This window comes from Ciconia boyciana, chromosome 9 (genome assembly GCF_034638445.1).
Source record: "Ciconia boyciana chromosome 9, ASM3463844v1, whole genome shotgun sequence".
Lineage (NCBI taxonomy): Eukaryota > Metazoa > Chordata > Aves > Ciconiiformes > Ciconiidae > Ciconia > Ciconia boyciana.
Window position 1 is genome coordinate 34,472,495 of NC_132942.1, and position 21,652 is coordinate 34,494,146.

The window sequence follows — 21,652 nt, forward strand, 5'->3', positions numbered from 1 at the left end:
CCGGGCCCAAAGAGTGGTGGTGAATGGAGTTAAATCCAATTGGTGGCCGGTCACAAGTGGTGTTCCCCAGGGCTCAGTATTGGGGCCAGTTCTGTTTAATACCTTTATCAATGATCTGGACGAAGGGATCCAGTGCACCCTCAGTAAGTCTGCAGACGACACCAAGTTGTGCAGGAGTGTTGATCTGATTGAGGGTAGGAAGGCTCTGCAGAGGGACCTGGACAGGCTGGATCAATGGTCTGGGGCCAATTGTATGGGGTTCAACAAGGCCAAGTGCAAGGTCCTGCACTTGGGCCACAACAACCCCATGCAACGCTTGGGGAAGAGTGGCTGGAAAGCTGCCTGGCAGAAAAGGGCCTGGGGGTGTTGGTTGACAGCTGCCTGAATATGAGCCAGCAGTGTGCCCAGGTGGCCAAGAAGGCCAATAGCATCCTGGCTTGTATCAGAAATAGTGTGGCCAGCAGGACTAGGGAAGTGATTGTCCCCCTGTACTTAACACTGGTGAGGCTGCACCTCGAATACTGTGTTCAGTCTTGGGCCCCTCACTACAAGAGAGACACTGAGGTGCTGGAGCATGTCCAGAGAAGGGCAATGAAGCTGGTGAAGGGTCTGGAGAACAAGTCTTATGAGGAGTGGCTGAGGGAACTGGGGTTGTTTGGCCTGGAGAAAAGGAGGCTGAGGGGAGACCTTATCACTCTCTACAACTACCTGAAAGGAGGTTGTAGAGAGGTGGGGGTCAGTCTCTTCTCCCCAAGTAACAAGTGATAGGACAAGAGGAAACAGCCTCAAGTTGTGCCAGAGGAGGTTTAGATTGGATATTAGGAAAAATGTCTTCACTGAAAGGGTTGTCAAGCATTGGAACAGGCTGCCCAGGGAAGTGGTTGAGTCACCATCCCTGGGGATATTTGAAAGACATATAGATGTGGTGCTTAGGGACATGGTTTAGTGGTGGAGTTAGCAGTGCTAGGTTAATGGTTGGACTCGATCTTAAAGGTCTTTTCCAACCTAAACAATTCTATGTAAGTATTCCTTTAAAAAATTTCTACAAATGTAGAAAATACTGTTCAGAAACTACTTCTGCATAGATACTTGCTCAAATCAAGTGGAAACCTACTACTGCAGGAATAGGTTGTAAGAAATTAGAAAAATCAAAAAAGATAACTACAGAATAGCTTATATGTTCCTCCCACCTTCTCTGTGTGACTTCTCTGCAGCTTCTTGAAGTTTTCTGTTTTCCTGTTCTAGTCTCTTCAGCTTTAATTGCTGTTCTTCCACTTGCTGTTTTGTTCCCTCAAATTGTTGGACCATAGCCTGGTATGCCTTGTTCAGAGCCCAGTTTTCTTGTTTTAGTTCTCTGAATTTTTCTTTAGTCACATTTTCCCGTGCTTGCCTTGCCCGAATAGACACATCTGTAATGCCACAGTACAAGGTATTTAAATGGTATTCAGACTTGAATACAAGTTTCAGCAAATTATAATCCTTTTTTTTAATATTAGCATTATGTATGAATGATACTTTATAAATCAGCTCATGGCTCCCAGAAGATAACGCTGGAGAGAAAGAAAAAAGTGGATTTGGAAAGAGAGCTATATAGTGGAGTGGCCACAAGTTCCCATCTTTTCTCTCAGACACTGAAAACATTCCTTCCTTAAAGGGCAAAGAAAGCGTCAGCAGATCTCCCTCTCCCTAGCATGGGTGACTAGAGAGGTGAGACAGAAATATCCACTGCAGTAAGCGAAGTGTATGTGCCCTGCATGGACTAGTCAGTCTTCTTGCCCCATTCTTATTTTAATCACCTGTGTAATGAAAGCTTTACCCTCCTTCCCACTGAACATGGGAATCAGCTTCAATGATCTGTTACTGAACAGAAGTTACTTAACAGTCCTTAGAAAAATAAAATTTTAGATCATCTGCAAAATCGTGCATATATTGTTGCATCAGTAATAATGGATCACACTTACAAATTTTTCTTTTAATCGGTATGGGCTAAACAGTTTACCTGTTAAAATGAAGGCTGAGATTTTACCCTTACTGTTGGACTTTTAAGAGCCAGCATAATCTAACAGCATACAGGCGTGAATATAACTTAGTACAGAATGGTTCCTTAGTATAGGATATATACGAAACCCAAGAATTGGTTTTGAAATACAGAGCTATCTCTATTATTGATGACATATAACAGCTTCAGGTGTTTATGGTCACTGTTAACTTCCTGTGAGAAGGCATAAGATACTTGGACAGCACAGAAATACACAATACACAAAAACCCAGGAACTCGTGATGGGCACATATCCCATCCATGCAACACACAAAGTTCAGAGGTGCTGTGCCTGGAATTGTTATGTGGATGCAATAACATACAAATAAGGCACTAGCTGAAGGCAGACCACATATCTCATATCACTGTATGTTTACCACTTCAGTTGAAATGCGATACTTAATAATGGTAACATCCTCTAGTGTAGATGAAACTTAAGGGATTGGAGAGTTCCAGTGTGACTTTAATTTCATTACATCATTTCACAATCATTTACTTAAGACTTCAAAAGTCACTCAGATTGGAAAATAAAACCTAGTCTAAAACACCTAACATAAGAAGCCTGGAACTATTGTTTTTATACATGTCACAGAGCATTCAGCACTTTCTCCTCTCCTGTACAGGAGAAATACTCCCCCCCCCCCCCCCCCAAATTAGGCTTAGACAATACAAGCAGGAAAATGTATTTTTATATACATATGCATATTATTAAAGTGAAGATTTGTAGTAAAGTCATTGAAAAATCAGAAGTACCTGGTGATGGCGGAGGCTTTTCACGTATTAGATTTTCAGCTAATGATTTTTCTTCCTAGCAGAGAAATAAAAAATGAGACAATTTGCTTTAACAGTTATCCTTTCTGAAGTACTCTGAACAGCATCACTGTTGCAGAACTTAAGAAACAAACCTTTTGAAGCTGTTTCTTTTATATCAACAAAATTTAAGGTTGGATTTGCTACTGACAATATATGACTTGTCATTTACCCATTGTGACATCATTTTGTCACTTATCACTGCCATCAGTCACTTGTGGACACTTGAAACTGTTAACATTTTCTTTAGTTGTCAGAGATGTATAGTTCTCAAAACAATTTTATGGCTGACATAAAAGTTACATAAACATAAAGCTTAAAAAAAGGATGGATATTTCTCCCACTTGTTAGTTTGTATAAAATATAACTTTAGAATAGTCAATTATGATATGAACTGTCAGTCCCTAACTGGGAATCAGCTAATAAATTAAAATGTATTTATTCTCCCTTTGCTGTTAAAAAAAAAAGTACCTATCTTTACATTTCAGGAGGGTCTTTCATCAGCAAAGAACTACAGGCCAGATTTATACTATATATTTACTTGAGGTGAACATGATTTATATACAAACTTTCTCCATTTTTTTATCAAACAGCAGTGATGTTCTGTAAGGATATGATGTCATGTAATTTAACATACCAAGACACTGATGACTAAATGAGTCAAAACTCAAGAACAATTTCAAAAGAAAATATGTGTGGTCCAGAACTTGAAGAAAAAAAGTGATGTTAACAATGGAAGAACTGACCATTTTTGTAAATAATATTCCAGCAAGTTGATCTGAGAAACTAAACTTTTGGGTGTTCTTTTTCAAGCTTATGAAAGCAATCAGATGGGCCCAGCTGGTGAAGTAGATAAAAATCTTGTGAAGCCAGGCTCAGAATTTGAAAATTATCAGTAAGAGCTATCTCTTGCTATAATATGATGTCTCCCACTCTCGGTTTCTTTCTTTCACATGAGGAACAACAGAAGATGTATTAAAAAAAAAAAAAACAAACCACAAACCACACACAAACAAAAACCACCAACCAACTTTTGTATGGCCTATTTACCTGTACAGTAGTATTTTTCAAAAGGAATGATTAGCCATCCTTGTACTCTAAAAGAAAAAAGATTCCCTAGCAGCAATGAATTAGTTTTCTTTTAAGTGACTGTAAACTATCAGCTCTTTATAACACCCTTTTTCCCAAAATGCATCACAAATTAACCTTAATGTAAGTCCTACCTTTAAATTCAAGCCAAGACGTTGGTCTTCTGTTAAAGAAAAACAGATCTTTCAGTCAATTAAAAACAAAAGTATTTGTAAGTCCATAAATGATAAAGGTTCATATGGATATGTAAGTACACATATTATATACTGCAAATAAATGTAAGAAAGTCCTCCCAAACCCACAAATTAGATCACTAGCTTTCCATTATCTCTTTCATGGTGTGTCAGGATACTGAGACCTTACTTTACCTCACACTGTTTAGATGCAACTACGGAAGAAATGAAGTTGTATTGTTGTCTTCCACTATTCTTTTAGAATTTGAGTAAAGGACAAATGAAGTATTTTCATTTATTTTACTGGGCTTGAATCCTATTGCATCTCTGAACAAGGCAAGTGCAAATCTGACAGCTTCCAAGATCTGCAACGCTTACTACATAGAAGAGGGATTAGAAACTGTTTATACACCCTATTTTTTTCAATTTAATGCATCAACTTCCCAAATGGTTTTATCAAAGCAACCCATTCTTTCCGGATATTGTTCTCTACTGAAATAATATTGAAACAACACTGGGATCCAACATGAATAAAACTTAGAAAGACAAAGATTTTTCAAAATGGACTCAGTTTTGCTTCTCTTTCCTATCCAATAGCTACGAGAGTGCTGCCATCCTCTGTAAAAACTGCATTTCAGAGCTCTGGAACAAATTCTGATTTCCCATTTTCTTGATTTTAAAATAATGGACAAGACAATTATACAATAAAACTCCTATGCAGGTAGATTGGTCTTGCTCTCTTGTCATATTTTTTTCTCCATGGTATTCTACCATTACAAGACAATAGCTTAATATTCTTCTGAACCTTCTGAAATAGCTTTGGTCCAGTTATGAACCGAATGTCCCTGATCCAATGAAATTATTTATTGCAAAAAAATGATTTGTGAAGCTTGACAGTTCAGAGCTTAGGGTGATAACCTGAGACTGATGATCATGTTCAGCTCCCTATTCTGTCAGAACCTTCCTGTGTGACCTGATGTACAATTTTAAGGCCCAGACCTTAAAAGACAGCAAGAACAATACAACTTCTGTAGAAAGGATAAAGAATCCCAGTGTCATGCCATTTGATTATTTAAAAAGTTCTTACTGATGATTTTCAGACATTACATTTTTTTATCCAAGAAAAATGACTGATTAGAAGTGTTTTCTTCTATCTCTCCAGCTTTTTTTTAACATTGGTAGTTTCTACTTTTTTCCATTTTTTGAGCACAGTAACACTCCAGTAGTTTCCAGAGTATAAACTGGATGGATTCTGGCACATATATCAACAGAAACATAGTAGAGAATGACTGTACTAGACAAGACAAAGAGTTCACAAAACTTCCCCCCCTGCCCCTTTTTACACTGACTGATAGTGGATATTTAGGATTTTCAGTTATACAGTGACTATAGACCAATCTTCCCTCTTTATCTAGATTTTTAATTTTCTGTGACTACTAGAAAAAGCTAGGTATTTAGTAGCATTTCTTCCATTACCCTTTAAAAAAAAATGAAAACAGGAATACATCATTATCATATAGTATTAAATTTATTTTATTCAAAAATTATTTTTCCCCATGGTATTAAAAGGTACAGCATTTTGACTAAAGTTTGTTTGTTTACCTTCTATTTGCACGTTTGACTCATCCACCAGCACCTGAAACTCAGTTTCATGAGAAGGCACCTCTTTCTTGTCAGCATTAGTACTAGGAGATAGTGGAAACTCTTCCTATGTAAAAATAAGACAAGCCTATCTAAATTATGATAACACTGTTAAAATAGCCTACATGTCTTGATATCTGTATAAAACCTTTAGCGTACTAATGTCCCAGTCACATTCAGAATTGTACGCCAATATTTTAAGATAATAAATGATAAGACATACTTTTTTTGTTTTAGGACTTTATGTAAATAAAGTCTAAACCTTAAAATTATCAACAGGAGGTAGGAAACTATGAAAGTCATTTAGTTCACAGGGACAATACTCCCTATCACCTTATTCAGTCACAAGAGTCTGTGAAATTATCCTACATTTGCTTGTTCTGTGTTGTATCTAAACTTGCTCTTAATAAAAGATCAACCATTTATCTACTATATCACAGCACTAAGGGATTCATGAATAAGTTTTAACATTACCTCTGCTGTTTTTCCCCTGTTGATTGTATACCAGTATCCCACATATTCCGCTCCCTTTTTTTTCCTCCCTTCCTCTTACTGACTACTATCTCTTCACCTAGGGGTGTTTTCTGATTTCTTTCACATACGTAGCATTTTATTGCCTCTTTACTACTCAGTCACTTCTTCCTGTTTGTTAAATTTTTGTATCATTTTGGACAGAGATGCAAACTGAACTTTAAATGTCCCTTAGGAGTATTAACCTGCTCATTGCTGGTTAAGACAATCCAAACCTGTAACAGAAAAATCCACTAGTCTTCAAGACCACAAGGTAATTTATTTTGTTTGGTTCTGAATCTCCCTGTCTCTATATAGGTCTCTGCTCATTAGCACAATACTGAATCAATAATTAAGCTTTCACCGTTTGTAAAAGTAAAGTTCCTAGTGCTTTTAACAAATAATCTACTATGTAAGTATCACGCTCAACAAAATATTGGACATCTTACAGACTAAACTATGCACAAGAATTATACACAATACCAGTGTTTTCCTAATAAGAAAAGGCTCCTAATAATCAGAGATATGGAATCTGTGAGGATCAACAAACAAACCTAACTCGCATAGGAGTAAATGAACCACAAAAAGAAGCATGTGAAATAAAAATTGAATAAATGTCTAAAGAGTAAGATGAGAATGAAAAGCCTTAGAAATATTTAATATTTGCATTAATACATTAAAACATGGTAAAGGAATTAACACATTTTAAAATCCTACCTTTTTATTTTTGCAGGGAACAGCATAAATAGCATTGGTGCTAAAGCTTTCTCCCCTTTTCTCATTACTCTGACAGCTGGACTCTGCTTCTTTATCAGCATCTGAAAGATAGGTATCCATATCCTCATCCTCACAATAATTGCCTGATATTTCCAGGGACTGTACAGGAGATCTGTCACTACCATCAAGTTTCCAGTTGCGCCTGCAAGTAGAAAGCAGTTTAAAGTCTGTTTCAGTGTTGCTTACTCTTCAAAAAAAAGAAACACTAGTAAAGTAGAACCATCAGTCTTAGAATATACACAAGTCTAAACAGCCAACACAGACACCTAAGCTTCTGTTAGCTGCAAACAAGGAATCTAGCCTATGTGTATGTTTTAAAATAGACAGTTAACACTGGAGCTACATTTTCTTTTCTACCTTAAAGAAAATGCCAGATTAGAGATAGAAGGTTGCTTATTCTACCAAAAGAAGAGTCTGAAATAATATTTAGCACAAAGGAAATATCTTTCAGATATTCAGAGGATTCCTCAGTGATTAACTGTTTGTATAATTGATCATCATTTGGCAGAAATAATGCATGTTTTTACTTGTGACTGCTGTACAATCTAAATCTCCCTCTCTGAAGACTGTATGCATGACATCACTTCATGAGAAATGGAATAAGGATTGTAGATGCTTCAGACCCAATTTATGATGTGGTGAGAAAAAAGTAAGTGGCTATAACACCAGGAGTTGAATTAGTTTGCTGTAACTGTTCAGTAAAATTATAACATTGACAGATTCTATTTCCAATACAAGACATCAAAACAGAAAGTATACACTACCCCATTCTGAGCTCTGTGACTGTTGCATATGGTTCAAAACATTCTTGTTCCACACAGGTGGAATCACTTTCAGAAAGTGATCGCTGCCGAGGCTGAGGAATAGCAACAGTGCGCCCTGTTAGTGTTGTTGCAAGGATAGCTGCTGCTAGAGCAGATCTGGAAGAGAACAGAATAAAGCAATGAAACAATACTGATGTCTTTGTGCTCCACATTTTATATTTTTTTCCATTGCAAAATGTCTTCACTATTTAAGCAAAGCAAAAAGTTCACAGTTAACAAGCATAAACACCACTGAAAGTGCTAAGGGACTGGTTATAAACTATTAACTCCCAAAGTAAAGCACAAAACTGGGCAAGCTATCATAATGCAGCTATCTAAGAGTAAAGTACAATACCTATCGGTTTTCCCAAATCACATGCATGAAAATCATGGAATATACTGAGTTACATTCCCAAAATTGACATCGATAATTTACTTAGCATTCACTTTAGCCATAACAATACTACCTGGCATTGTGTTGAAAAAGTGTTACACGTTCTGCTGTTTTGTTTCCTAGTTTCCATTATTCCCTACTCTGAACCTTTTACTGATGACTCTGAAGCTGTTAATAAATGCTGGCACATTGCAAACTAGGGCAAGTGTAAGTAGATAGAAGTGCCTACTTGTGGGATGCTGCGGAGTATAGAGAAGGGTAAGATGAAGAGAAAAAAACAAGTAGGAACAAAGATTAAAGGAGAGAAATGGTGAGGACTGAAACAGGAATGACAACAACTGGAGGTCAAAAAGGAAGAAGAAATGAACAAGGATTAAGTAGGAATGTTACAGTCATTAGAAAGACCACAAAAACCAGAATTGAACTAAACATAGAGAAAACATAAAATAAAAACTGTAAGAAACTACAAATGAAAAAGAAAAATAATTGTATTTTCTCTTTATGTAACTTGCCTGTATAGCTAATTAAAATCTAATCCAACATGGGTTTACATGCCAGTTTCTTAAGTCCCTGCTTTTTTTAATATGCAATAAAATGGTATGTTAGTAACATTTAATTTATGCTTTTCTAATGAGTTAAAATTTCCTGACTCACAGTACTAGTACTGCTACAGTCCTACACTCTACCAGCCAAATTAAAAATGGCTCTAACTTTAAATAGTCCATTTGTCTTTAATTGACTCAGATTTATAATAAGTTACATATTCATCATGGTCATTGTCCTAATTATTTAGCATGCTTAGGAGTGGGAGAAAAATAGATATCTTTGAAGTTCAAAGAAGGGAACTGCCCCAATTAAAAACATATTCTATTTATTAAAAGGTTTATGTAAATACTGCAGCAAGGACATGCAATTCTTCTAATCATGCTTTTCTAGTATGCTATTGTAGTTGATGAAACACAAAAAAAAAAATCAAAACCTACCTGGGCCTTTCTGGAGAAGGGTTTGGACTACGAGGGGGAGGGGTTCGGGGAACTGCAGGTTTAGGAGCTATGGTAGCGGCAGGGACCAGGCCATGAGCTATATGTTTCTAAACAATTCAAAATAAAATTAGTTGACAATGACTTTAAGGATCACAACAAAAAACCCCACAGAATTGAACATGCACAAAAACTACCAATGCAAAATAATATAAAAGAGAAGAACAATTGCATGCAATTAATGTAAACAGAAGACTTGAAATGGTTCCAAGTTTAACTTTTTAATATGTACGAACAGCTGCTAATGAAGGTTAGAAATGTATTCACATAAGACCCATGAATGTAGGTACTCCACCCACTATACCATAATCTGCAAAAACAGAATTTTAACTTACTCAAGTTTGGTTTTTTCCTGTATATATACAAGAAAAAAGGAATACTAGAAAATAACTTTTTTCAAAATATTTGAACCTTGCTTCAGAGTAACAATATTAGTGTAGAAAGAGTCTGTCAGTCAGAAGTAATCCTCAGTCACAGCAGTATGAGATGGAAGAAAAAACTACCACTAAACAAGTTTTGCAGTCAAAGGTTCAGTGTGAATAAAAAAAATAATCCTAATGCATTTTTATCAGCAAACGCAACAATTTTTTTAAAAGGATAACATTAAATACCAGCTCAGAAAAACTGGGACCAGAGTTCCCTACAAGAGTACTTTGAATGGAGTCACATAATGGTTGAGGTTGGAAGGGAGCTCTGGGGATTGTCTACTCCAAGTCCCTGCTCAAAGCAGGGTCAACTAGAGAGGGTTGCTCGGGATCCTGTCCAGTCGGGTTTTGAGCATCTCCAAGGGTGGAGACTCCACAGCCTCCCTGGGCAACCTGTTCCAGTGTTGGACCACCCTCACAGTATTTTTTTTAATTATTATTAAGTTTAATTTTCTGTGTTTGAGTTTGTGCCCATTGCCTCTTGTCCTCTCTCTAGGCATCAGAAAATACTATGTCATAATAAAGTCCATCACCTTCAGACAGATGTTACTTTTTTATGGAGTAAAACAGGCTAAGTTTCTGCTATTCCTGCTACAGAGATTTTTTTTTTTTTTTGCAATTATCCTTTAATTGGCTTCTCCAACAGGATAATGAACAGGCAAACTGGGAAATATTTCTGTCTTTACAGGAAGCCGCATCAAATAACTAAATGGTGCATTACAAAGACTGTCATTTTACTTGGTCTCGTCTTGCAAATGCACTGCTCCTTAATTCTGGAAGTCAGTCTGGCATGCACAATTTTGTTTACTAAAGGCTGTTGATTGTAGATGTCTTATTATAATTACCAGGGAATACAGCTGAGGCAAAAGGATGCTGTCATCCCACAGTAAAAGACAACAACAGAAGATCAATACTTTCTTTTCATTCTAATATTAAAAAAACTTCAATTACTTCAAGTAGGTTAAAAGATAATACCCACACCATTGCTGACAATCCTACAACCCTTGGCTGCTCTACACTTTCGCTGTGAACTTTTACCAGTTCACTTAACAGCAGTGAACATGTACTTCGAGGATCACCTCACCAAGCGCTGGAAGCGAGCGAGCTGCTCTTCCACTCTGGGGGCTCCAGCCCCCGCCAATACCCAGAGGCCTCACTGGAGGGGAAGGGCGCCGGGAACACCTCCCCCGCCCCGCCAGAGCCGGGTGTTTATCTAGAGAAGACGGGCAGGCCTAAGAGGAGGGAAAGGACAGCACCAGCACCCGGCCTCCGGACACCTCCTTTTCTGTGCTTAGAATTTATTTTTCTCCCCGTTTTTCACTTCAAACTCCTCAGCGTTCTCCGGCGTCAACCGCAGGGCGCAGCCGCCTTCCCTGGGGGCCTCCGCTCGTCCCGCCCGGGCACGGCCCCCCGCCTCCCCCGCTGGCCCTGCTTCACGGGGACAGAGACCTGCCCTGGACGGGGCGATACTCACGAAGGGGCCCTGCCGGCCTCTCCTGAAACTAAACGCCATCGGGACCGGGTAGGGGACGGGTCTCTGCCACCGCCTCCCGACTACTTTCTCCCCGCTTCGGACGCTTCCCCCGTCGCGAGCCGCCTTGTAACAACGGCGCGGCGGATTTGCTGGGGGTTTGCGCTTCCCCAATCAGCACGCGTCTTACTCACCCCTTCTCCGGCCTTAGCAACCTACCAGTGGCGAGACCTGCCCCATCCCGCCTCCTCATTCGCTCACGGGCGGCAGAGCTCTCGCTTCCTATTTGCGGCCGCCGCTGTCAGCCAGGCGCGCGCTCTGAGGCGGGCTGTTCGTCTGGCAGTTGTGAGGCGACGCCTCTCCTGAGGGGTTGGCGCGGTCTCCTGCCCGGCTGGACTCCGCTGTGCCCTGTGTGGTCTCCGGAGGAGAGACTGCGACCACGAAAGGTCGAGGCTCTCGGGACGGAGCTCAACCTCTTCTGGGCAGGTCAGCGGTGGACCGGCGGCCGCCGCCCTTGGGGCCGTCCTCTGCTCCTCTCAGACCGGGCCCCCGCTACGGGGCGGGCTGCAGGATGTGGCTCAGGGTGGTGGTGTTTGCGTACCGGCTGGTCTTTGGCTCTTCTCCTTAAATCGTGCCTTAGCCTCAAAGGCTCCCGTTTCCCTCTAAAGTCAGAACAACGCATAAACCTGGCAAACCTGAAAATAATCTCTCCCAGCAACTACCTTCTAATAATCTGTCTGGAGACTTCTGCCAGTTAAGGGCTGGAGGTGCCTCTGGAGTCAGCTTTGTAATTGAAGCAGACTTTCTTCCAGCAAGGGTGGATGAAGGCATAGAAAATGTGGTGTGCTTTTTTTTTTTTACCATCTGTGTGTCTTAATGCAGGTGTTTTTCAGATTGACTGGCAAAGGTAGGAGTAGAATTTGCAAGCCAACAGCCTGTATTCAAGTAGAGTTGCTTACCAATTTTCATATGTTAACTGTAACTGTAAGGTAGCTTTGGAGAGGAGATAGTGTGTCTTCCAGAGTATTCCATCTTACAAATTTTAATCATAAAATTAAGTTTGGAACAGGTTTATGAAACATGTTAATATCTCTCCCACATTTCTTTCTAGGGTGTAACTGCTACTGAATTAAAGATTTAAAGGAGGTCTGATGACAACGAAAGCAAACTTTCCTGTGACAGCAGGATCTATTGTTGTCCCTTATGGGCATGTGATTGGAAATGAGAAGTGGAGAGGGTCAGAGATAGCCCAAAGGCTACAAGGTAAGCACAAACAAATTGGAAGAAGAAAAACAATTCAGGCAAAGCATTCCCCTCTATCACCCAGTATTGTTAAGCTTGGCTGGAATATGCTTTACTCTCTGCCTGACTGGTCCCATATTTGTGGTACAGCCTATGTTAGCAGGCTGAAAATTCCTATTTGACTATCATGTATCTATGTGATCAGTTCTGTCATTTGCATAGGTGCTGAGCACTGTACAGAAGAAGCAGAAGTATCTGCTTCTTGGGAACCACAGCAGTGGGGCTATTGTGAATATGCACCTCCACTGAAGTCCCTTGAATTTACATGGATACTAGGACTGTGCTATCATCAGTTGGCACAGCAAACTAAATTGAGATGATCCTTTCAGAATAGCATGTGATGTTTTTGCTCAAGTCCAGAGTTTACTGAGAAGCTATAGCACTTTCAAATCTGTAGTTTGAAGGTGCTATTAATGGCATTACTAAAGGCATCATACAGTACTTTGGGTTGCTTGTACCAGTTTTGCTTGAAGAGAATAAAGGCTTTTAAAGAATATGAAGTTCATTGTCAAGTCACTAGGATTATTGACACATTAGGAAGGTTGTGCTGTGAAGTAATTATTAGTATATATATTTTTTTAAACTACTGTGTTTTTTATTTTTAACAATCATCTCACCTTAAGGGAAAATTAGACTCATCTTTGAAGATGGTTTGGGACTTGTGGATTTTCATCTTTCAAACAGAACTTGCATTTTATATATTTCTGAAGCAGATTTGGTTGCAGGGGATGAATTCAAACGAAGATTGGTTCGGTTTAGAAATGTAAGTACTACATAAAGAGAAAAGTTTTAAATTGGTACTTGTTTATTCCATGCTTCTGAAAACATTCGTCTTGTGTTATTTTTCAGTTCTAGTGGAGCTAAACTTTTGTGATAATTTCCACCTGAAAACTGAAAAATTACGCATCTGTGTATAATGCTGTATTAAACCTCAGTACTGTTGGTGCAACTTCTATTCTTCCTCTGATTTGCTTTCAGGCAGCTCATACTTGACGGAAGTTTGCTCTCTGTTGCATTGCATCAGCTTGTCATTAAGAAGCTCTGCTCTTCTTTTTTCCTTCCAATACAGGCCAGAAGTCTTGGGGGAATTGTAATTGTGGAGAGAACCCAAATAAGTGACCAGTACTTCTTAGCAGTACAAAAGCTTGTTGTGCTAGAACTTGGAATGGTGTTGCTTCCTGTGGCAAATCAAGGAGAAGCTTCTCAACTTATTACTCAGCTAGTAAGTTTCTATGTTCGTGGACAAACACTTATTAAAATATGAGACATGAGAATTACCTGTTTTCCCACAATCATCACTCATTTCAGAAAGAATACCTGTGATCGTAAAGGAACATAACATATTTTGTTGTTTGAATGTAAGGAATAAATATCCTGCAACAGTAATGTGGTAGTATAGTTCAGCGGAAAGAGGGCTTATTTGGGAACAAAGAAAAAAAGTTGAAGAATGTGATACTGGATTTTTTTTAAGGTGATCTTGCACTGAGATGCCACTGGATAGCATTAGGCAGTCCTCACTTAAGTTCGCTGTCAAAACCCACTTGAGACTTTGCTTTGTCTCAGGCTGGGGAAATTGTGTTCTTATGTTGTTTCTCCTTTATCCTTTCTCTGATTGCATCAAAAAGATGACAAAATAATTGTTTTAATTCATGTATTAAGAAACTGCTGGTTTCCTAGTGAGACTTTGTGGATCTGCACCAAAACTCCTAATAAGGGCACACACGTAAAGAGGGAGCTCGTTTTAAAAACTTCCTAGTGATTGCGTTGAACTCTTCTTGAGATGAAAGAAACTGTTTTAAAAACCAGAAGTAGAGCTCCAGTAGAGGGCACTCAGTGTCACTTACGGTTTTGTTTTGCTTTAGGTCCGTGAACAAAGCAAGGATCACAACAGTAACCCCTTTCTTCGCAAACAGTGTTCTCAGCTGGCAGAGCCATCACTGTTTCGGACGGTGCAACAAATTCCAGGAGTTGGCAAAACAAAAGCTCTGCTTTTACTGCAACAGTTTGGAAGCATCCACCGGCTTTGTAATGCATCTGTCAAAGAGCTTGAGGTAGTAGTTGGACAAACAGTAGCGCAACAAATTTATAGGTTTTTATGTTCCTGACATGCATGTGTAGTGCTGTTTTGGAAAACAAAGACTTTTTGTTTGGTTGTTTCTTATGAATTATAAAATTTTGGTTTTAATAATCACATATTATCGTAATTTCTATAATCTTGGTAACAACTGGAGGGTGTTGACTAATTGTCTAGATATTGCACTGCTGCTTTACAGCTGTTCTGCTCATGTAGATTTAGCTGTGAAAATCACCTTGGAAAGAGGGCTGTAAAGTGTTTTGCATCTATCTTGTGCAAAAAACTGAGAGAAAGTGGTCTCTTTCAGCATCCACAGAAAAAAATGGAAAAGCAATTTGTTTGCTTGCTTTTGTCTTCTAGAAATAAACACTTTGTTAATATGTGGGTGGTGTTATCTTCTCAGTAACTGGAAATGTGAGTTACAGTGCTTTAAAAAAGTTAGCATGCATTGCTTTATAGTAATACCTTTCATTTATAACTCTTTGGAGTGCCTTTGGAAAGTCCTACGGGAATACATCTTTGACTTTACAGTAACTTATTTCTCTGGTTCCTTTTTCAGTTCACAGGGTGTTGTCAATCAAACTTATTCCTTTGTGTCTTAATATCCAAAATCTTGGTTAATTCATGTTGTGCTTTTGAATATAGGTGGGGATAATTATCAATTACAATATATCTTGACACATTATCAATTATAATGTATTAATTATAATATCAATTATAATATATGCTGTAAATAAAATAATATGGGAAACTTTGATCAAAATTTGTAATTCAACCTGTTCTTCCAGTATTAATCTCTTCAAGAGTTATTTGTAGAGAGGAGGATGGGTTTTCCCAACATCTTGCATTTTATTTTAAATTATATTCTTATCCTATTTAGTAAGGATAAAATTGCCTTTTGCACCCATTAAGGAGGTGTGTGCAAAACTTCTTTCACACTACTTGGGTTTTGGATCACAGGAGGAAGGCAGTTGAGCAGGATTTTCAACTCCTTTTTGTAAACTAAAGAGAAGTGAACGATAGAACCTTGGCACCTCCATAACCAATCTCATCCATGGGTTAATGTGGACAGCATTTAGACCTGTTCTTTATATTGATTCCTTACTTGGGATGAACATATAATTTGGCCATAAATATTTAATTTACTGAATAATAAACATCAGAATTTCCAGAACTACAGAACAAGATACTACTTTTTTACAACTAGGGAATGCTTAAGCTTCTTCATAAATCTGTTCAGATTTCATTCCCTCGCTCTCAGACTTTGTCACTTTGCTATGGAGACTGGATTTCACAGCTAAAGGTATGTGGCTAGTGATGTTGCAAGGCAAACACCTTTTTACTACTTCAAATGGCCATCTGTTCAGTGCATTAAATAAAGTTCAATTATAGTAACAATTAGTACTAATGGAGTTATAGGCTGAACTATTAATCTATGCAAACCTTTATTTTTAGGGCTTTATAGTAGCCCTATATATCCTTGTGGATAGAAACTTCTTACAAATACTCATGTGGTCTGAGCAAGAGCTTGCTGTGAAATTAGTATTTGCCTTAAGTTAGCTGTTGGCTACCACTCAGTGTACAGTAAGTCTTTAGTTAGCTGACAGAAAATAGTAAGTATGTACTTGTATGGCATGTGAGAAGCCAAACTTTGACTTGAAGTGGAGGGGGGACCCCCTCCACTTCATAAAAAAAGACCCCCAACCCAACCTTTCCTCAAGGACTAGTGAGTGTGATAATGGGAAGGGAAAGGTAGTTAATCATGCAGCTAAGGTGGGAAGATAGTTGCAGGAAAACTATCATAGTGGGCTAAGAGAAATGAAGAGCTGGAAGGGTGATTCATGTGCTAAAGATTTCATTAGCTGGATAGTAATTTTAGCCATACATGCAAAGTGAATCTTCTGTATAGAATATTGTATGGCTGGATCTTGCATATCAGTATATGACTGCTGCTGCTTGTGTATGTAGAAACTGTTACTACAAATACACATGAAGAATAACTACTAAGGATAGATGAGTCACAAGTAATTTACAACTTCTTATGTAACATATTTCTAGAGTTTCCCTATAAAGGTTAACAGTTTCAGACTATAATTTATAAGTTTTGTATTATACAATATAAGCTTTTAAAAAGACAGTTTTAGATCTTTGTAAGCAAGATTACAGAAACACACAAGAGGTATGCCAACAGTAAATAGTGAAAACCTGTAAATTATGATGTATCATCCACACTGTAGCAGACTCAAAAGCTACTACTAAATGGCAGCATCTGATTTTTATTCTTAAATAAGTGTCATCAACATATTTACACCTATTACACAAGAAACTAAAAATAAATGACATTAAAGTTTACACCCAGACAAACTTTCCCCTTATTTTAAGTTTTGAGTATCAAACAGCATATATCTACTCTGTAGATGACAATGTTAACTAACACTACAGTGTTAGCAATTTTCAATTAATTTCAATTGCAGAAAATAGAAGAATCTCAAAGAAATGCTCACACAATTATATTTTTGTCTCCTGCCTTAATATATATAGCCAATACTTGCTCATGAATTGTTCCAAGGGGAGGAAGATTTCATATCTATTTGGTTTTTTACTTGGTGTGATAGTAAATAAATATTCTGACACTTAGACTCACAAGCACTTCTCTTCTCCTATTTTAAAGCATCACCACAATTTATGTACTCTTGATCAATATACTGGAATATGTCAGTTTTGAGATCTGTTCCGCAGCTATCAATTTTATCAAGACAGAGAGATAAGACTCCTATGGTAAGTAGGTTTAAAATAATTCCAAGTTTGGAATAAAGCCTGTTTTTAACAATTGAATCAGCAGGCATTTAAAATGTAACTTAGATCAGAAAAAGAGCAGAGTAAAAGCCTTTTGTAGTTCAAAAGATCTTCTAAGCCTTCTAATTCTCTTCCAGAATGAAATTAACTATTCAGTAGAATACACCTAGTGCTCTCAGAAAGAGAATGTCTATGTGTAAAAACCACAACTACATGACACTGCCCCTTGGCACAAGGCTAGTCTCTCTGAATAATGTTGTTCTCTCTTGCCTGTGGTTTGTTAAGAAAATTCTTTAAAGTAGCATTAAGTGATTTATTATTGACTCTAAACTTTTACAGCAAAATCCTCCTTTAATGTCCCCTATTGTTTTGCATGCAGCATCATCAAGTTTGTAATAAATAACTCCCATCTATCACAGTTATAAAAAATTAGTCATGATACTGTATTTTGAAATTCCAAAGGAATCCAGTCCTCATGTAAGATATTTTATCATCTACAACTTATTGCATACCTCCCAAACCACTTCATTCTAACCTTCAAATACTTAAGTTTTATAGGTTTTGCCAGCCTCTGACCTTCATAGTGGCTCAATACACAGTAAATGAAGTCAATGGCAGTTGTCTGAATTTGTACTTGTATATATAAAGATAAAATTGATCAATATTTTTAATATACATTTTAAAGAAAAATGTCATGTTAACAGATCCTTCTGAAAGATTCAGTACAATGAACTTTCCGTATTCAGAAGTGTGAAGGGAGAAAGCTTCTTCTTAATCTGAGAACTTCCAGCCACAGCTGAAGGAAGGCAGAGGGTGCTTGCAGCTTTCTGTCTATTTTTAGTTCCCCAACTTAGAAAAGGCAGTTTCAGTGGGGCTTTCTTGGTCTGATCAATCTTATCCTCTTCCATGGCTAAACAGATTAAGGAGTATGTCTTCTGCATTCCCACTGAATAAGTTGCACTCTTACTATGCTGTAGGAAAAAGAGAAGCATTGTAAGAATCAGTCACCCAAAATGGGTCAAAATTTTGAAGGTAACAAGAGATCACTGTGCAAATAGTTTTCCAAGGCAGACTACAGCAAGCTGTCTCTGCTAATGACATAACTAACTGAACACAAGGCCCTTCAGAGTGCTGTGATTCTGGTATTTTGCCCATGTAGACTCAAGGGTATACTATGCAAAGCGTAAAGCGACTTGTGAATCTTTTCCATGGGTTGTGTTATACATCACATTTACTGGATTCTAGCATAACTGTACAATATATACACTAACCTCTCTACAAAGCTTAAGTATGTAGTTCTTGCACAAATCTCTGAAGGGGAGTCTTTTTCCTGTCTTTGGACAGGTTCCATGTTGATTGCAACTATGACAACAAGAGCTACTGTAGGACATTCTTTTGGGATACCCAAAAGGCACAGCCTTCTCTCTCTTCTCAGCTGTGCCCTGAAGCAATTTGATTATATTCTAGCCTTTTGTTTCCAGTAGCAGTTTGGAATGGCAGGTGTACAACTCCTTATTTTCAATAAGGAAAATCAACTTCTTAAAACAAGAAAACCTAACAGCAGTTAAGAGCACCTTGATCACTTCTAAGGCAATAATACTTCAGTGCCTAAGCTTGCCAGGGAATGTTAGAAGCATGAAGCAGTGGATTTAGCTGAACTACAGGTTCTCTCACTCTACAAATAAGTTTAAGTTATTTAGAGCTTAACATTTTTTAATCTTGTGATCATTTTTCCTTAGTCTAAAGCTTCTACAGCAGCTTAGTAACTGACTAGACAGTTAAAGGCTATCAAAATAAAAGAAAAAAACAAAACCATACATTAATCTGGGATCTAATACAAAAGTCACAGATCACTTATGTTAACAGTGCATAGAAAATAAGCACATAGTCTTGGATGTTCTATTTCATTCCATTATTGTTTCACTGTGGCTTTTCCAATGCTGAACAGGGTAGTATTTTCATCTTCTGGGACAAGTTAGGGGAAGTTAAATATGCCCTGGAATTTATAATTCAATTAATCTAAGTAGCTCTCCTACAAAAAACCCCACCACCCAACCATTCTTATGCATACAGACTGTACTCCAGCTTGCTAAATCATGATGATTTAAACACTGTTTAAAACTGAACACATGCCTGAATGCTTTACATATTCACTGGTGGAGTGGGGTATCTGACTCCATGAAAGTAAATACTAATCAGGGACCGAAGCCAGGAAACTGAAAACACTCACGTACCCAATCTGCAAAACATATTTGCCTCATTACATACCATAGATGCTGCTGTATCCTGGCAACTGATAACCTCAATATCAATGGGCTGCTCTCCCACATTTTTTAATTTTTCCAGCACCTCGTTCACTCCAAGCCACTTGCAATCCATGCCACCAACTGAAACAATGTAGTCACCTTCTTTTAGGCCCATCGACTGTCAAAAAATTTTGCACAGATTATTATCTGGAATTATAAAATGTTTTTGTCATCATACAGTATCTGCCCTAAAGGCATTTTCCTCTTAGATGCTAAGAGGAAAAACCATTGTCTAGCCAGATATGTGGAACAAAAGTGTATGCATAACATAGAAACATGCAACTTTTTCAAGTACACGAATTACCTATTTGAGTTGCCACTGATAAATGTGATTCTGGCATACTCAAATGTTGGCTCTTTTTATGTCCTTTTCACTTTTCTCCTTAAGTAAGTGAAACCTGTTTTTTGCTACCCTATCGTCCCTCGTGAGATATTTTCTCCAGTTTTTACTTCTATTTCTTCAGTATTTTTATCTGTACTTCTGTGGTTGCTTCTGCCTTTCCTATAGCTAAACTATGCTCATCGCTGCATGCTGCTTTATCCCTTTGTTTTCCCCCTCCCAAAAGAACAACATATTAGAAGCCAATAATATGTTCTTTCCCCTCTTTTTCCTTGGGCACATGCTACCTTGCCTTCCCTTCCCAATCCTTAGTGTTGTTGCTACTTTCTAAAGCATTTATCCCTCCTAACTTCCTGAATTAAATGGGGAATAACATTTGCTTTCATTATTTAGGACTTTTTATCTATTACGTGTGAACAGAGGAAGAAATCAACTTTAGTTTAATGTGATGTCAGGGATACAGATACTCTAACATCTAAGGTGTATACAGCACTGAAAATGTGTTCAGATTATATGATTACTGATGTATACTAGAACTCAATAAATACTCCACACACCACTATGAACAAGCTAAAGTTACATTTAAAAGACTGTAATGCTAGAGTCTGGAGATAAATTCTTATATTGCACCAATGTACTTACTGCTGCAGAACAAACTGGATCAAGACAATAAATCTGTACTGGCGAACCTCCTTTAAGACTGAATCCTAGCTCTCCTGCTTCATAGTGGATATGAATGGTACGTGGAGCTGTCCATCTCTGCTTGGCTGAAAACACTGTCAGTGGGCCCTGGAGGTAACATAGCAGCAGGCACATTATGGTTTACTGTCATTCATAAGTAAGCATTCATAAGTAGCATGTTTTTTTAAGTTATAATGCTTTAAGCTAATCTTATGTAGGTTTTACTCAGGTTAACTTTTCATTACTTCCATTGAAATGGAACAGCAAGATTTATCCCTGAAGTTTAAGGTGTCCCTGAAGCGCTCAGCCCTACTTCATGACTGTTTAGGTGATACTTCAAAGTGGGATGAGAGCAACTGCCAAGTTGTTCCGAGATCTCTATTAAGGTGTGCAGAATCCTTTGGCTGCAGCAAGCTCTAAGGTCCTATATTACTCCATTTTGGAGGAGATAAATCAATTCCTGAAATGTTGCATATTCTGATTCTAACCGCAACTCCCAATTCCCTTTGCCCACCGATACAGACAGAGCCACCTGAGAGACTGGCTTTGCAGCATGCAACATTACAGATTCTGCATGCTCATCTCCAAGTACTACATGTTTCTCCCTGCCTTTAAGTTGTATGCAACTACCTATTGAAACTTCATGGGACTTTTATAAAGGTTATCAAGAACGAATGCTGTGCAAAGCCACATACAAATGGCACTTTTATTCTTTGCTAGTCTCAAGTTGACTTATACCTCTGAAGCTAGGAGTGATCTCTCCAAAGACTTCTGACAAAATCCCAGTTACTACAGGACCATTTTTTCAGGCTAAAATACTTATGTCCCTTCCCTCACGTTAGAGTAAATTTATACTTGCTAGCAAAATGACAGAGGTCGGTCAGCATTAGCATGTTACATACCAGCCTGTGAAAGAAGTCTTTAACTTTCACCTTGGAAAACTGAGGAGCAATTGTTTCTATTTTGTGCTCCGTTTTAGCTA

The 21,652-nt window shown here is 38.1% G+C and overlaps 3 protein-coding genes across 5 annotated transcripts in view; 1 reads left to right on the plus strand and 2 right to left on the minus strand.

Annotated features, from left to right (window-relative positions):
- The window catches only part of CEP89 (centrosomal protein 89), a 48,325-nt gene extending 37,017 nt beyond the window's left edge, over window positions 1–11,308 (minus strand). The window contains exons 1-9 of one of the 2 annotated variants that reach the window (XM_072872131.1): window positions 11,175–11,296; window positions 10,546–10,626; window positions 9,219–9,325; window positions 7,803–7,958; window positions 6,979–7,180; window positions 5,713–5,818; window positions 4,072–4,100; window positions 2,792–2,846; window positions 1,191–1,409 (exon numbers count right to left, since the gene is read on the minus strand). In XM_072872131.1, the coding sequence (XP_072728232.1) occupies window positions 1,191–1,409; window positions 2,792–2,846; window positions 4,072–4,100; window positions 5,713–5,818; window positions 6,979–7,180; window positions 7,803–7,958; window positions 9,219–9,325; window positions 10,546–10,626; window positions 11,175–11,213 (994 nt within the window). In that variant the 5' untranslated portion in view covers window positions 11,214–11,296. Of the gene's footprint in view, window positions 1–1,190; window positions 1,410–2,791; window positions 2,847–4,071; window positions 4,101–5,712; window positions 5,819–6,978; window positions 7,181–7,802; window positions 7,959–9,218; window positions 9,326–10,545; window positions 10,627–11,174 lie in introns of both variants that reach the window. The other variant, XM_072872133.1, reaches the window with a different exon arrangement.
- A 179-nt stretch (window positions 11,309–11,487) lies between these two features.
- FAAP24 (FA core complex associated protein 24) lies at window positions 11,488–20,974 on the plus strand. Of its 2 annotated transcripts, XR_012044079.1 has the most exons (7): window positions 11,488–11,657; window positions 12,283–12,434; window positions 13,097–13,236; window positions 13,543–13,695; window positions 14,336–14,524; window positions 17,219–17,325; window positions 20,640–20,974. XR_012044079.1 is itself a non-coding variant. In XM_072872138.1 (5 exons), exons 2-5 carry the CDS (start codon window positions 12,323–12,325, stop codon window positions 14,576–14,578), a joined length of 648 nt encoding a protein of 215 aa, XP_072728239.1. In that variant the 5' UTR covers window positions 11,489–11,657; window positions 12,283–12,322; the 3' UTR covers window positions 14,579–15,288. The 2 variants fall into 2 exon arrangements, 1 of the variants encoding a protein (XP_072728239.1); XM_072872138.1 differs by lacking the exons at window positions 17,219–17,325; window positions 20,640–20,974 and having other exon boundaries at window positions 11,489–11,657; window positions 14,336–15,288.
- The window catches only part of RHPN2 (rhophilin Rho GTPase binding protein 2), a 30,992-nt gene continuing 26,147 nt past the window's right edge, over window positions 16,808–21,652 (minus strand). Inside the window, exons 12-15 of the mRNA XM_072872134.1 lie at window positions 21,573–21,649; window positions 20,632–20,778; window positions 19,612–19,767; window positions 16,808–18,314 (exon numbers count right to left, since the gene is read on the minus strand). Coding sequence (XP_072728235.1) covers window positions 18,063–18,314; window positions 19,612–19,767; window positions 20,632–20,778; window positions 21,573–21,649 — 632 coding nt within the window. The 3' untranslated portion in view covers window positions 16,808–18,062. The remainder of the gene's footprint in view (window positions 18,315–19,611; window positions 19,768–20,631; window positions 20,779–21,572; window positions 21,650–21,652) is intronic.

Coding starts and splice junctions, on each gene's coding strand:
- FAAP24 (XM_072872138.1), top strand. CDS start 12,323: ATGACAACGAAAGCAAACTTTCCTGTGACAGCAGGATCTATTGTTGTC. Junction 13,237..13,542: donor GATTGGTTCGGTTTAGAAAT/GTAAGTACTACA, acceptor CTTCCAATACAG/GCCAGAAGTCTTGGGGGAAT. Junction 13,696..14,335: donor CTCAACTTATTACTCAGCTA/GTAAGTTTCTAT, acceptor GTTTTGCTTTAG/GTCCGTGAACAAAGCAAGGA.